Below are 15,662 nucleotides of genomic sequence, written 5' to 3'. Positions count from 1 at the left end.
CATAACAGTTTGTAGTATTTTACATTACACATAAAATCAACTTCCAAACAGGCAAATTTGGGATTCATATTATATTATCTCAGGAAATCTCACCCACCAAAGCCCATAACTCACATTAGTCATAAGTTTACAGTATTACAGTATTTAATCATGTATAATGTGCACTTTTTTCCAAAAAAAATTTCCCCCCAAAACTGCGGTGCAAATTATGGACTGAGTAATTTGGACAGCCAACATTAAAACCATGCATGTTTTCACCATGTCACTGTGTATAACATGTACATACATAAACAGGTGCAGATACAAGTTACCATCTTGAGTTGATTTAGTAATAATAATTTTAATAAAAGCACTATAAAAATGAAATGGCAATTTCCCATGATTTTTCACTTTGTAATAGAACATTTTGTGACACCAAGAAAAGCTGTGCTGTGCCATTCTGGCAGAATTTGAGCATGCACCTCTTGTTACATGGGATGTGCATCAGCAGTAGTTGTCAGGCAAGAAATACTGGAAAATAACTTCCTGAGCACTGCAAATCCTAACATAATGTTGATCTCGCTTTCTTCTACTACAAATTAAACAAGGTGGTTACATATGTGAAAGCTTTGGGAAGCGCTAATCACAGAAGCGGGAGAGGGGTAGATGGAGTGGGTTGGTGACTCATTGTATACACAAGACTATATTTCTTCTTGGCCCACATAGCAACAGGTGACTTATTGAATAGGTATGGTGTCATTCGATCTTGATCGGCATAGCATAAACTTTACAACCTACAACTAAGAAAGCCATTTCTTGAACCTGAATTGTACTGCACATTATATACGAGATATAATTGTTCGTTGCTTTCCCCCATCAAAAACCAGGGTATGCATTATACACGCACACACATTTTACACACGTAAATATGCTAGTTGACAAATTAACAATCACATCCTTGAAATGTGCTTGTTGCTTGTATTTGACAGTTAGAACCTGAGACTGATAAATTGATGCCAGCTCAGGGCCTAGTGCATTAAATGGTCGACTTTTGATCTTGCCACCAACGTTCTCAGGTTTCAGTCCAGGCCTGAGTATGGGTGTTATTTGTGATTGTCTCTTCATCAGTTTCATCTAATCATCATGAAGTGGTAGAGCAATGCTAAATAACAATAATACAAATATTGATAAGGACATGATGTGGTGTATATATTAGGCCCGTTCCGAAAGTCGCACGAGTTTAACGCGTTAAACGAGTTATGGCAACTGGCCGTTCCATAAGTTCTTCCATGCGTTTCGTCAGGTTCATTATGCTGTCCCAAAAGTCTCATTCCGTGCGTCTCATACAAGAACGAGATTCACCAATCGCATGAGCCAGGAGGTTGGTTTGTTCAGTGAGAATCATCTGCTACCTGCAGACAATGCGTGTGCATGATGGCTTCAAACTGCACTAGTTCGGTAATTGTATTATAATTTTAACAGAGATAGTTATGAAGCAACATGCACAAGATGAGTGTGCCACAACTGTTCTTACAATGTGATTAAAATGAGTAATAGTATCCGCAGTAGAGTTTTTTTCTGTCAGAAGGAAGTACCTTCCGCTGGACACCATGCGGAAAATTTTTATAAACAAAATGCTGCGCTTTCGTCTAGAGCATCCCATAAGTGTGTAAAATAAGTGGTTTCACCAGGTTCACAAGCCCAGTTACTTTCGTTCGTTTCGTTATGACTTTCGGAATGCATCGATTGCCATCTTCCCTGTGTTGATGATTTGAGACTTGCCTTCCAAATTTTAGATAATATATAATAGACTTACTTATATCATGATACCCTTCTTCAGGAATATATGCAATGTTCCTCGGGTTGTATTTTAATGTTCTCAGATGAAACTACGTTTGTTAAAAACATGAAAACATTATTTTGTCCACCTCTTGTTTCCTCTGTAAAAGAAAGGGAGGGGTTTAAGGTAAAAATGTCTGAGACATGGACACTTCAGGCATAATTTGGTCAGTTCCCGTAGTTATAAATGTGTAAATAATAACTGCATTGAATGCATGTGAATTTTCTAGTGTTTATTGCTGTTTTATCTAGTGAGTGTTCTAGTTACAACACACTAGTTCAAATTTAGAAATAACTTGTATTCCCTGAAGCAGACATTTTGTCCCAGTTTTTTACAAATCAAAAATTTTAAGGAACTCAACACACCCTAAAAGATTGATTCAATCTATGCAGAAGAACAGATGGGCAAGAGTTCCAAATGTAAACTCCCTCCCCTATACCATATACAGTAGTAATGATTTTGGTCAGGTTATTAATAGATAACATGCTGTAAGTTGGGCTTCCATTTCTTTGGTTTGGGAGAATTAACGTACTTTTTCATTATCCTGTCCATCAGTTTTGGTCTATGCCAGTGGTTTCCAACTTCAAAAGGTCCGAGGGCCAAAATTATATCCAGCAGTTGATAGGCGGGCCGCATTTTTTTTTTGGGGGGGGGGATTAAAAATTACAAAAATTGTAAGTACTGAACTGAAAATGTAGTACTTTCACATGACCTAAATTTCTAAAATGAGGCAATAAAACAATGTAATTACAAATCAAAATTGTATAATTACAATTTATTTCTCAAAACCCAATACTTATTGATGAATTGAAAGAAATTAAAGACACACCATACAAATAAGAATCCTTCATAGTAAGTGTTCAATGTGAAAATTGAGGCCGATCTGCTTCTTTTATTAAAGTTGGAATGTCCACTTCAATTTCTGTATTTGAAAGTCTCAGAAGGTGAAGCAGTGAAGAAAGTGCCAGTCGGCTTCTGTAGCGGTTCTTGATGAACTTCATTGAAGAAAAAACACTTTCACACGTGTATGTGCTGACGAACATCGGTGTCATTCTTTGCCCAAAACTACGAAGGGTTGGAAAGTGTTCCTTTGAAAGGTATTTGAAAAACTTTGGCCCCTTTTCTTGCCTAGTTTGAAGGAACACATCGCCTTGCAAATCACGCAATTCAAGTTGGAGAGAAGCTATTTTAATTTTCAATCTTACGTTTTTTGGAGATATCGCTCATTTCGATATTTGCACAAACTTTAACAATCAGTCACAGTACAATCCGAGTTAGGACACTGGAAATCTCTTCGTACTTCATGCGTAGTAAAACAGATCTCTATAGCGCCTCTCTGCAGTTTGTTTCTGAACACAAAGAGTGAAGCCTTCGCGGAAGCAGGAGAGTTCATTCCACATAGCGAAGGGATGGAATTCATGGTGTGAAGAGACTTACGTCACTTTAGATTCTTCTGATTATCATTATTGACTGCAAAATCAATTCTACCTGTTATATTGTCTTTCTTCACAGAGCATCCGTTCCTTCAGTAAAAAAAGAACGTATTTCAATGAAAATAAATAAAATTAATGTAATTTTCAAACTGGTTTCGCGGGCTACAGAAAAAGGCAACGGGGGCCGCATGCGGCCCGCCAGTTGGAAACCCCTGGTCTATGGCAAGAAACAACACTAAGCCTGTATTATTGTTAATTGTTCTTCCATGACCCTTTGGATAGTTTTTGTCTTATTATTTTACCATCCCCTCCTCCATTTCAGCATTTTGCCTGTAACACAACATGCCTCTTAATCACGACCTGCTTATTATCTGACCATATGATTGATTGCCTGACAGGTTAAACACATGAATTGTATGAGAGACGAATAAGAATTGTAAATAAACTTAGTATATTCCATGTAGGAAATTAGAGTTCACTGTAACACATGCTAATCTAACTTAAGAAAGATCAAACCAGTAGTTAAATATTTTACTTCACTAAAATCAAGAATATTTTGAGGATCATACACAGAAGTACCACCATTTTTGTTACTTTTACATTTCTTGTTTTGCAGGTTACAATGCCATCCAACTAATGGCAATAATGGAACATGCATATTATGCAAGTTTTGGTTACCAAGTTACAAGTTTTTATGCTGTCTCTAGGTTTGTATTAAGCATGCATAAATAATTTTTAAAATATATTTGAAATAATACTGTGTCATCACTTCCAATTAAGAAAAAGGGCCTCCCCGATGGTGCAGTGGTAGCGTCATTGCCTTCTAATCAAGGGGTTCCGAGTTCGATACCCGGTGGAGGCACGTAGTGTTTCGGATCCCACTTTAAACTGTAGGTCCAGTCCCGATTAGCCTATCTGTGCATAAAGTGGACTTAAAACACCAAATCAATTAATCCAATTAAGTAAATTGTAATGCAACTGAAACAAGAATGTGACATTTTCTGTGCAGTTCGTGATGTCTTTGGACATAAGGATTGAAAGTTCTGACCAAATAAGGGAACAATATTCACTATTTCACAGAAGGAAGAGGCATTTACTTTTGAAACCATTTACTTTGAAACTCTGCTCTCTGTTCCATCACATGCTAATGTGAAATAATACTGAAATTGCTTGCTAATTAAAAAGAAATATAGGTTTGGGAACTACATTGACTCTAATAAGTATAAATGTGCACACCATCATGTTTCCAGTGAAATTCCAGCCGGCCCTCAGGGCAGAGTGGTTAGCACATCATGCTACAATGCCAGGGGTCTAGGGTTCGAATCCCGGCATGGGCATGGATGTTTGTGAGTGTCTATTCATCATGTCATCACTCTTCCCCATCTTCGCAAATTAGCCAAAAGTGGCACAAAAAGCAAAGTAAAATAAAGCAAATCAATCGATCAATCAACCAGTGAAATTCCAGCTCATTGTGGTATGTCACATGACCACCTTCACATTTAAGAAATGAAGTTGACTCAAAGATAACTGCCATCTTGGTAGCATGGCCTAGACAATTTTCCCCCCTCAACCCACATCATGCATTAGGATATTAGATTGGTGTGTGTCAACCCATTTGTCTTTTATAGGGGTGGTTCCAGACTTTTGACCCACCCTGTATCTTCTACATATCTAAAATATTTAATATTATTAATCATATGCTTAAGATCATTCATGCAAAATAAAAATGAATGAGTCCCATTGAACTTGTTTTTCAACATCTAATTAACAATAGGACTGAATTATACCCATACCAATGCCAATACTCTCACAGATTCCCATTGATACCAATACTTGATAATTGGGATAATTAAAAGTTGTTCAAAAATATTGATAAATGTTAGTGTGTAAGTATTCTACTCCAATTATATGCATCAATTTAACAAGAATTTTGGTTTAAAATATTCAAGAATTACATCAGAATATGAAAATACATGTTATGTAATCACAAAATCCAGTTTTTCACACACAAAACTGGTGCTCAATAAAAAGTGAACTTTGCACAATTTCCAGGATAATTAGATTCAGCAAAAGTGGCACATGGCATTTTTATGGACCCCGTCAAATACCAAAATGCTGGAAAATTATCGGCTAATATTGGTAAATAAATTCAAACTCTATTTGTCGATGCTAATAGCACTGGTATCTGCAAATACTGATACATCAGCATCAGCTCAGCCCTAATTGACAACTATGACATTTCATTTCAAATATTCTAGTCTGCCTCACTGTAGCCGTACGGTCTAAGGTGTCATGCTTTGGGCTCAGACTACGAAATGCATGCAGGTTCGGGTCTCATGAGGGAAGTGTGACAACTTTTCTCCTAAGATTTCACCCTGTGTATGGGACCAGTGGCCACCCACCATCATGAGAAAATTGGGGAGCTATGAATGACTAGCGTAACCCGGTCACAGAAACCGACGAGAACTGGGGGTACGTCATGCTGTGGTGTTTGCTTATAATGAGTATATTTTTAAAAAGCTCCACCACATTCTCCTCATTAAATTAACAAGGAGTTTTGAGTCAGTGTGTTCCTGATGCTCGGCTCTAGACGTCTAACAAATCCAGCAACGCTGTTTCTCCTAGCGGGAGAACCTTGTAACTCAAGGGAGAAAGCCATGGCTACGGGTGAGGTTTTCTCCGAAGAGAATAGCAGTTTCAGCTGTGGCATTCATACGATAAGGAGCTTCCTTCTCCTTCCTTGAACACTGGCGAGAGTGATCGGATCTGCGTCGACACATGAATTTGACTGTGGCGTTTGACTGATGATGGCTGGACATGGAATAACTAGGTATACTAATTTAACTCATTTCGGTTTATGTTAAAGTTAATTGACCGGTCATTTTTAGTTCATTATGATTTTCAGGAATAGTTTTGAATTATCCATTTTGTGCATTGAATCTTAGTTTGTTTATTCCATGTCAAGCACAGCACAGTTAAAAATTCGTCAGCTTGATTTTTGAGAATATCGTCGATAAAATAACGTAAAGTTTCCGATCACCTAAACCGTGCAAATGCCATTGTATTTATTTAATATGTGTGTTCATAGTCATGATTTTTAATGGTATGTATGGTTAAAGGGAATTATTTATTACTCAGGTGTGTTTTATTATGTTATACGGACAACTATATTTATGAAGAGTTGTCAGTTGTTGGGGAGAAGTTGCTAATTGTACGGGGAATAGTTTGTTAAAATAAATGGCCACAAAATTGAAGTTCGACGTTTCTAATTGTTCTTATTTTGTTGATTAAGCATTCCATCTTGTTTTGGTACATGTTGAGAGTGGTTCCGTTTTCGTAGCTAGATGACCACGAACACGGAAACCAATTTCTAATCATGACTACTAAATAAAATGGGAAGTATACAGTATGTTGGGGATTGGGTGCTCGAGATCCATGTTAATTTGTGAGTCGGCATAAGGGGCCCAAAATTGGTTATATCTGTGGTCATAGCTTGGAATGAATGATGATTTTACCACAGAGGTAATAAATGGTGGAATCAAGTAAAAAGAGAAAAGGGTTGCGGGTTTGAGTATTCTTACAGGTCTAGTTTTTGATAATTAACCTCTCTTTTCCTTTTGCTCTAATTTTGGCCAATGCTGATGTGAAGTGGTCGTGGACTTAATGGTATAAGAAAACCTATTTAGTCATTTTTGCTTCTAAAATTTTACCACTATATTCGAATGACGCGACCACGTCACAATGCTAACCACACATCACCCCATAAATGGTTGATTAATCTCCCACCTCTGACGGGGGTGAGGCCAGCAGTCGGTAGGTAGGCCCTGGCCCTCATGGGCATTCCAAATGTCTGTTCAACTAAGCAAATATCCAATTCAGTGGAAGCCTGATTTTACATTCCCGATTTTTACATGTTCCTTCATTATGCATTCAATTTTCATGATCATAATAAGGCCATATCTTATAAATTTCTCTCTTTTTTTTGCATTTTCTTGCTGTTTCAGTTTATTTTCTCTTAACTTGAAAAATGTAAAATCAAGATTACACTGTATATGTGAATTTGGACAATGAAGACAAAAATTGCAAGATAAAGTGCACCTTAAATGAAAGGATTGTTTTAAAATCTATAGGTGAGCTTAACCACTTTTTTTTATTTTATTGATGTGTGTTACTTTCTCTTAACTTATCTTGCTGTTTAATTTACATTTCAGTCGCTATGGAACCCCGGATGAGCTTAAAGAGATGATTGATGTTGCCCATGCTCATGGCTTATACGTGCTGCTCGATGTAGTTCATTCACATGCATCGAAGAATGTTCTAGATGGCTTGAACCAGTTTGATGGTACAAATAGTTGTTTCTTTCATGATGGACCACGAGGAGAGCATTCCCTTTGGGATAGCAGACTTTTTAACTATTCAGAGTAAGTCTTCTTTACCTTAGATACATTTGTTATTTCATCATGTGTATGATTTGTTTCATTGTTTTTGTTCTTGTAATTCCTTTACTCATCATCAGATTAATATAAAATACATTAAATGGATGATATGTTGATGTGTATCTAAAAAAATTATTAGTCTAATATTATAATCAAATTGCATATTCTATTTTAAAGTTATTTTTCTTTTCTTTGAACTTGTATAAGAAAGATGATAGTAATTTATTGTTAATATTAAATCACATACAGTGGAACCTTGTATTTATGTTTTACAGGGGACCAAAGTGGAAAAACTTAAAATGCAGGAACCTTTAAAATTTGAGGGAAATTTTAAACATGCTGTTGGGACTAGGAGTATTAAGTGTATTTATGTGGGGGAAATATCAAATCAGGGTTCCTGTATATTCAAAAGATTTTGAAGAAATGAATATTTCATGTTGCAAAAATTTTAATGATAGGTTAAACACTAGCCAGGCTCTGTGATGAAATGGCTAACACACCCTGAAGTCATAGGTTTAAATCCTGAGATTTGAACATCTGTGGATGTTTCAACATGTTTCTTATGTCATCTGTTTCATGAATTTGTCATTGCTACATTAACTTAAAGGCGTAGAAAGCAATGTAAAATAACCAAAATACTAATACTTTGCAAAAGTTAATTGAACAACTTATTTATTTTCTTATGTCTATTTTGTAATGCATTTATTGTTTATTTATCTCCCAGGTACGAGGTTCTTCGATTTTTACTCTCTAATTTAAGATGGTTCACAGAAGAGTACAAGTTTGATGGTTTTCGGTAAGCATTTATATTTTTTTTCTTCTTTGCACAAAACCTTGCACAGACATGATCTGAGTGCGAGATCTGGAGCACGTTTATTTACCACAGATTAATCATAGGTTATTTTAGTTGATATTTCTGATTTATCATCAAAAGTTGCAATGGAAGAAGAGAAATGAAAAATATAATGTGTATGTGCAGTCAGCTTTCAGATGTGTATGTACAACAAGAAACTCTTATTACTAATCTATATTTTACTCGCTACTTTTTAAACTGATATGGTCATACTGTGACATAGCAAGGGCTTAATTTTTGTTAATGCTTTAGCTCTGCAAACCGAATTTTTACACCAAATGTTACCAACCAAGTTTTCAGTACACAGAGGTTAACAGTGTTTTTTGTACAATTGTAATATTTAACAGAAGCATTACAACTAAAACAGGTGAATAAATATAGAGAAAATAGTACTCACTTTTTCCGCGAAAGTGAGTACTATTTTCTCTTACTGCCACGTCTCTCATTTGCCAAACATGAATAAAACAGGTGAACTGACAAAATTGAAACAAGAAATGTGGTACTCATTATTTCATGCACAGTGACTGGATCACATATCTGTCATGTGCTTTCTTCCATTCTTTGTATTTTCTCCAGTTCCTTTCTTTTTGTATACCTAGTTATTTGCTCACATGTGCTGGGAAGAGGGTAACATAACATGGTCGTTTATGGAGCAACCATATGGGGCAAATGCCTCTGAACGTGTTGCTCATCACATCACTTCTACTGTGACAGAGATTGAGGAGTGTAAGGGGTGACCTTCCACATAATACACCCAATTGTCAACCTCACTTCCACATAGTACACCCTAGACTGCATTTTGCAGACGAACGAGGCTCTGGCGACTGGCTATATGGCCAGTATAATTCCGTGTTTTGTCCTTGTGTGTGCTGAGTGCCTTGTAACAGCCTCAGCTTTTAATCAGTCAGAATATTTTAGTTGCAGCACAACATTGCAGTAATGTTATTTTAGTTCTGGTAAGAGGCTGGACCCCATATAAAGTGACGGGTGTCAAATAGCCTATGTGCTGACACCCAAAATTTTAAATTCAAATTCAAATACTGTGATGAGAGATTGAGAATATGAGTGGGACCCTACCTCCAAGCCTCTATGTGCCTTCATGGCATGGTGCAATGCACACGGTAGCTTTACCGTGATGATTTATTAATAAATCAGCGAAAGACAATTTCATTGTGTCTCCTAGGATGAGAGACATTTTTCAGTTGTTCCATTTTGTATAGGCTAGTCCAATTAGGTTTGGTTGCTTCAGAATTTCCACAGCATTCTTCTCTTATTTATAAAGAGGCTAAAACAACAGCAAGATATGATGGGGATACCTACTAATTGTCCCACTTGTCCCACTGTGGGATATCATACTTTATAGATGAATGATTTCTGCAAGTTAATTTGCATGTTTTTGGTTAGAAAAAGAAGCCTGTGTTTAGATTAGGCAAGTTAAGTTTTATGTATTTACCTCACATTTCTAAACTTATTCCCCTTCCACTATGTTGCACTGAATCAATCCCAAAAATCATATGATCGAAATGAATGAGTGCTAGATGAAAACAGAAGTTCAAGTAAGGTGCATATAAAATATCAGATTAGAATTGAGCTCCATTTATGACGCAAAAGCATGTATGACCACTATCGGATTAAAAATTATAGATACTAGAGTTTGGACTCAAATTAAAAATTGCCATAAAAACTAGTTACATCACAATTTAGCTTATTCAATTCTTTGTTAATCTATACTAACCAATTATTTTTTTTTCAAGTATCCCGTGTAGATTTTATTGTTGTGAGAACAAGAAAGGGCTGTTTTTTTAGTTTTGCAAACTATCGCTCTCTTTGAAATTCTATAAATCAAAAACTGGTTGTCCAATTATGATGAAATTTTAGTAGGGTGCAGGCATTGAGTCGCAGTGCCCACCAGCTGTTTCTGCTATTCAACAGACATCGCTGTGTGCAGTGTTGACACGTTCCGTGATTAGCATTACTCCACTGAATAAAAATCTGTATAAAATCTGTTTCGCAATGTGAATTGACAATGATAAGGCATTTTAAAAAACAGATGCAAAGAGCTTCAAAACAAGACTAATATTGTATTTGTAGGACTACCCAATACCAAGAAAAAGTTGTTTGGCAAAATTGAAAATAACTGTTTTTTGAGGATTCTGGAATACCTGAAAATTAATAATTGTTTTTAAAATCTTTCTACCTGCACCCTACTAAAATTTCATAATGATCAGACAACCCCTTTTTGATGTACAGAATTTCAAAGACAGCTATCATTTTGCAAAACTAAAAAAAAATGGTCCTTTTTTTGTTCTCACAATGATAAAAATAGAAGGTATACTCAAAAGAAAATTGGCTAGCATAGATTAACGCAGAATTGAATAAGCTAAATTTTGATGTAACTCGTTTTTATGTAGGTATACTGGTTAATTTTTAATTTGGAGTCCAAGCTCGAGTATCTATAATTTTTAATTCGATAGTTTTTGGTTCGATAGTGCTTGGTTCACAACTCAATAAACTCGGTACCTATCATTTTAAGAATATGAATTTCCAATAGATGGGCAAACTGTATTAACTCCGAATGTTTTTCTACTTTTGTAACTTAAACATCATAGTTATTTTAAATCTTGATTATTAACCCATCAGAATTGACATTACTTCCAAGTAATTTTTGTATCAGTTACAGCACTGCAATGGAGGGGCATACTTATTAAAGTTAATGACAAAGGTTTCACTTCCACTTGGAATAAAGATGGCATCATAATTATTACAGGTAGACTATTCAATTGAAATATATTTGTCCTCACTCAGCCTTGGCATTTAAAATTTCTGATGTTCACTTCTACCAAGATGCATGTCTTCTGCATTCAGTTATTCTGCAGCATAATAATTTTGCTCATGACTAATGGTTTATACTGTGCCTGCAGTGTTGCACTTGCACCAGCATGATAGTTCTAATTGCTGTGAGGTTGTAAGTTAACTTGAAGTTACTGTTACATGTGTAAATTTCTTTCACTTTGCTTCATTTGCTTGTTTTACCCACATTTAACTAGCTGCAATGAAGTTTAAAATCTATCCCACTTGCCGGATCCTGTGGCCGAGTGGTTAGCACATCGTGCTGCAACGCCAAGGGTCCCGGGTTCGAATCCTGCTCGGACTTGGTTGTTTGTGATTGTCCATTCATCAATTTCATAATTTCATTACTCATCCCCATCTTCGCAAATTAGCCAAGAGGCACAAAACACGAAGTAAAATAAACTAAATCAGTCAATCAATCAATCTATTCCACTTGAAGCAATTGCATTACAGAACTTTCCCATAAATATGCTAAATAGTAAATTTATTTTTGTGCAGAACAGTGTGTAATGTGTGATTGAATTGTATTGCATTTTCACATTATACTTGATGACAAGTAACCACCACGTACCTTCACCTTCCATAAAATACATTAATCAAGGGAAAGCAAAAATCACAAGTGCCTTGATGTCATCATTCCATAAAGTGAAACATTGAAATTTTGCAGAATTTGCTGAGTCAGATGTGTGTAGAAAGCAATGTAGCATTGTCGTTTTCATACAACATTCTTCCCAAATGTAATATTTGATATTTTGATTTTTTATTGTGAAAGATTATGTGAAGGCACAAGTACTTTTATTTAAAATTGGGAAGGTTTTGATATATTTTGAAACTAATTAAAATTATTCACTATCTCATAGAAAAGAGAATATTAAAAAAATTAAGTAGACCCTTGGTTTTGGTAATGGATGCGATACCCATTCTTTTCATCATTACAAGATATTTGGTTTCCTTTAATACCTGATATTGTGGCAATACCCTTTTCTTCAAATGCACATGCATGTGTTTCGCTGGGGTGCAGGTATGCATATGTGTGATTATAGTTACTATATTAAGTAAATATGCAGTCTCAGATTGAGTTGGTTGTTACTTTTTCAATGTACAGAAAAGTTTGCTCACTATGATTCAGATGTAATCATCAGTGGCATAGCATGAGCAATTAGAGTGGTAATGCCAAGTGTTTTTTTGTAGGCATACTAATACATAAATGGGGCTACAAATCAGGAACTTGTTGCACATGCAAATGTAAGTGCCATACTCGTTTATATTATAATTTGCATTACAAAATGACATTTTTGGAAGCATAAAAGTATGTTACATGTAAACTACAGTGCATTCAGTTTGGCTCGGGACCGAGATAGCCCATGACTGCAGATGGCAAGAAATGGCACAGATGCCAGCATTTTCAATCCATAACATCCCACTTATTTTTATGCACATATCTTTAGCCTATAGACAATTACAATGGAACCTCAATTTTAAGTTTTTCAGGGGATCAAGCTGCAAGAACTTAAAATGTGGTTATGTGTAAAATCTAGGTAAATTTTATAACATTTTGCAATGTTGGGATCATGAAGATTGAATGTATAATGCGGGAAAATGTAAAATCCGGGAATGTAAAATCAGGGTTTCACTGTATATTTATATTGCATATTGAGTACTAACCTCTGTTATAAGAGTTGTTCTAAGTGGTGGCATTCACACATTCCCTGCATCTTAAATGATGTGCTGCATGACCCCCTTTCCATTTGAAAATCTGGAGGTAATTTAAAAGGATTGCTTTCAAGATGGCCACCATGATGCATACTGACTCCCATCTGGTGTACACCCACCCCCATTACCCATATCCGAAGTTTCATCATCCTCCGTCAAGCCATTTTCAACATTTTCAAATTAAAAGGGTGGTGCAGGACTTTTGCCTCACCCTGTAGTTTTAAAATCATGCCACACGAGTCAGTATATTTGAGTTTTGTAAACATATCGTCGGTCAGATGACATAGCAATGTATCTCGGAAGTTTTCAGGAGAAGCAAAAAACGTTTTCGCACACACTTTGGTAGATAGTTGTGAGAATACTATTTGCCCTGAGAAATTTTATTTTGTCATAAAACAGACTTATGTTTCTGATTGAATGTTAAGGATGGTGCATTTTGTGCTTGTAAATTCATATTTTTTTTTAGATACATCTGTATGTCACATCGTAATGATTAATCACTCAGAAATATCTTTGACATATGCCATGCAAATTAGTATCAAGTTGCAGCTGCACAATTTGACAAATCCTTTTTATTATTCAAAATTTGAACAAAATCATACTATAATATTTATGATGATATTGTATGTGAAGCTTATTTGCTTTTTCTCTCCTTTTCAAAGTGAATGTTTTTTTCTTATTTTGAAGTTCTTTATATTTATATGTTTTAAATACAATAGACAAGTTACAAAACTTTTCACTACTAGGGGCAATTAAGAAACAAAAAGTGCACAATTACTACATTATTGTAATAAAAAGTGCATCTTGAGAAATAATTTCGCTACAATACATAACCATCAAGGAATAACTTTTCTATCTTTCTTTCTTGATCCTCTTGCAGTAAACTTGTTTTCATGTAGACAGTGTGTGTTTGGCTTGCATCTCTGAAATCGTAGTTCACGAATATCTTTCCAACTAAACATAACACCATCATCAGTCTTTTTAAGCTGGAAAAGCCTTATATCTTCAGCAAGTGCCTTAAAATCAACAAAATCTTCCATCTGCATTGTGTACACTTTGTAAGGATGGTTTCTTCATGCCAGTTGTATGATGGGTACGAGCTGAGATGGGACAAAGATTTCTCCAACTTGCTTTAGCGATCTGGAGATGACACTGTGCAGTCTTCCCCGTTTTGCTCATGATGTGGCTCAAACAATCTCAGCTAACTAACTCTCTAGCCTTCTTAAACTTGAAGATGTATGGCTGCAGCAACACATGCCTTCCATTTGTCCCTGTCAAGAAAACAACACACCAAAAAATCTCAGCACAATCCTATTCTTGTTTTGACCAACTCAGCTGTAGCTGAACTGATGTATTGATAGCCTTCATTATGTAACTTCTTACTCATTTTTTCTTCCCTCCTTTTCGAGAAGTCATAGTGGTGCTTTTTTTTTTGGTGAACCATCATCAACATTTTCAGGATTTGTTGCAATGTGGTCTGTAGTGATGGCAATGCTATCAAATGTTATAGAATTTTCCTTCTGCACTTTGTTTATCTCACATTTTGAATTGTCAATAATAATCCATTTCTTGTGAAATGTACAGCCACTATCTTCAACGAAATGATCTCTGCAAGTCAGGATGTGACACCTCGAACACGAGGAGAAAACTGCATCCTTGCATCTCTTTCATTCACAGTGTTGCATATCCCTGGCACATAATTGAGATCATCTGGACCATTGACATCTTCTTCAAATAATTCACTGTCTATAGCAAAGTCACTCCCACAGTGTTCTTGCATAGGGGTTGATATACCTTTCATTTGTACAGCAGCTGAGACAGAGGTATATTTTCATCAGATATACAGATGATACAGCAGATTCTTCATTAACTGTTTCTATAACAGTCCCTTTGTACCACCTCCTTCCTGGAGGCCAGTAAAATTTTACAGATGACAGTAAATTTTTATCCCGGCTTCGATGGTGTTTTTCTTTCCGAGCACATGTAGTTCTCTGATGGAACAATATTTCTTGAGCCATCTTCCCAGAGTACTAAGACATCCATCTTCTTCCCAAGGTGGTTGATCGCAAAATGGTCTTGGTCAAGTTGAAAGCTTTGAGAATTTTTTGACAATGGAGCTTATAGCTTCGATCCTTCTTCGGAAAACTGTGCCACTATTGTTGAATTGTGATATTTCCGACTTATGAACAGTCCAATATATTTCTGCATTAGGAAACATCTGACAGCTGACATTCCTTCAACAAAGGGTATCAATGTTCATTTTACCTCTTGCTTTCATTATCCTTTGTCAGACAGTGCTCCTTTTTTTAGATTGTGACTTGGCCGATTTGTAAACATTGAAATATAAATTTCTGCATCACTTTCTTGTTCCCTTTTTTGTGCAAATTTTCTCCTATTGTTTCATTTTGCTACTGTAAACAAAATGAGATACACCAACTTGTGATATAGTTTAGGATATACTTTGTCTGACATAACGATGTAAGTCAAGATATGTCGCTATGTCGTACCAAATTGTTTAACAAATTGAGATACACCAAATTAAAAAAAAAATATCCATA

At 35.7% G+C, this 15,662-nt stretch overlaps 1 protein-coding gene across 1 annotated transcript in view; it reads left to right on the top strand.

Annotated features, from left to right (window-relative positions):
• Positions 1–15,662, top strand: part of AGBE (1,4-alpha-glucan-branching enzyme) — a 72,579-nt gene that overhangs the window by 19,983 nt on the left and 36,934 nt on the right. Inside the window, exons 6-8 of the mRNA XM_083117332.1 lie at positions 3,869–3,959; positions 7,464–7,673; positions 8,413–8,484. Of these exons, the coding sequence (XP_082973458.1) occupies positions 3,869–3,959; positions 7,464–7,673; positions 8,413–8,484 (373 nt within the window). The remainder of the gene's footprint in view (positions 1–3,868; positions 3,960–7,463; positions 7,674–8,412; positions 8,485–15,662) is intronic.

This window comes from Lepisma saccharinum, chromosome 2 (assembly GCF_977018435.1).
Source record: "Lepisma saccharinum chromosome 2, izLepSacc3.1, whole genome shotgun sequence".
In the NCBI taxonomy this organism is placed as follows: Eukaryota; Metazoa; Arthropoda; class Insecta; order Zygentoma; family Lepismatidae; genus Lepisma; species Lepisma saccharinum.
This window is presented reverse-complemented; position numbering and strand designations above follow the sequence as displayed.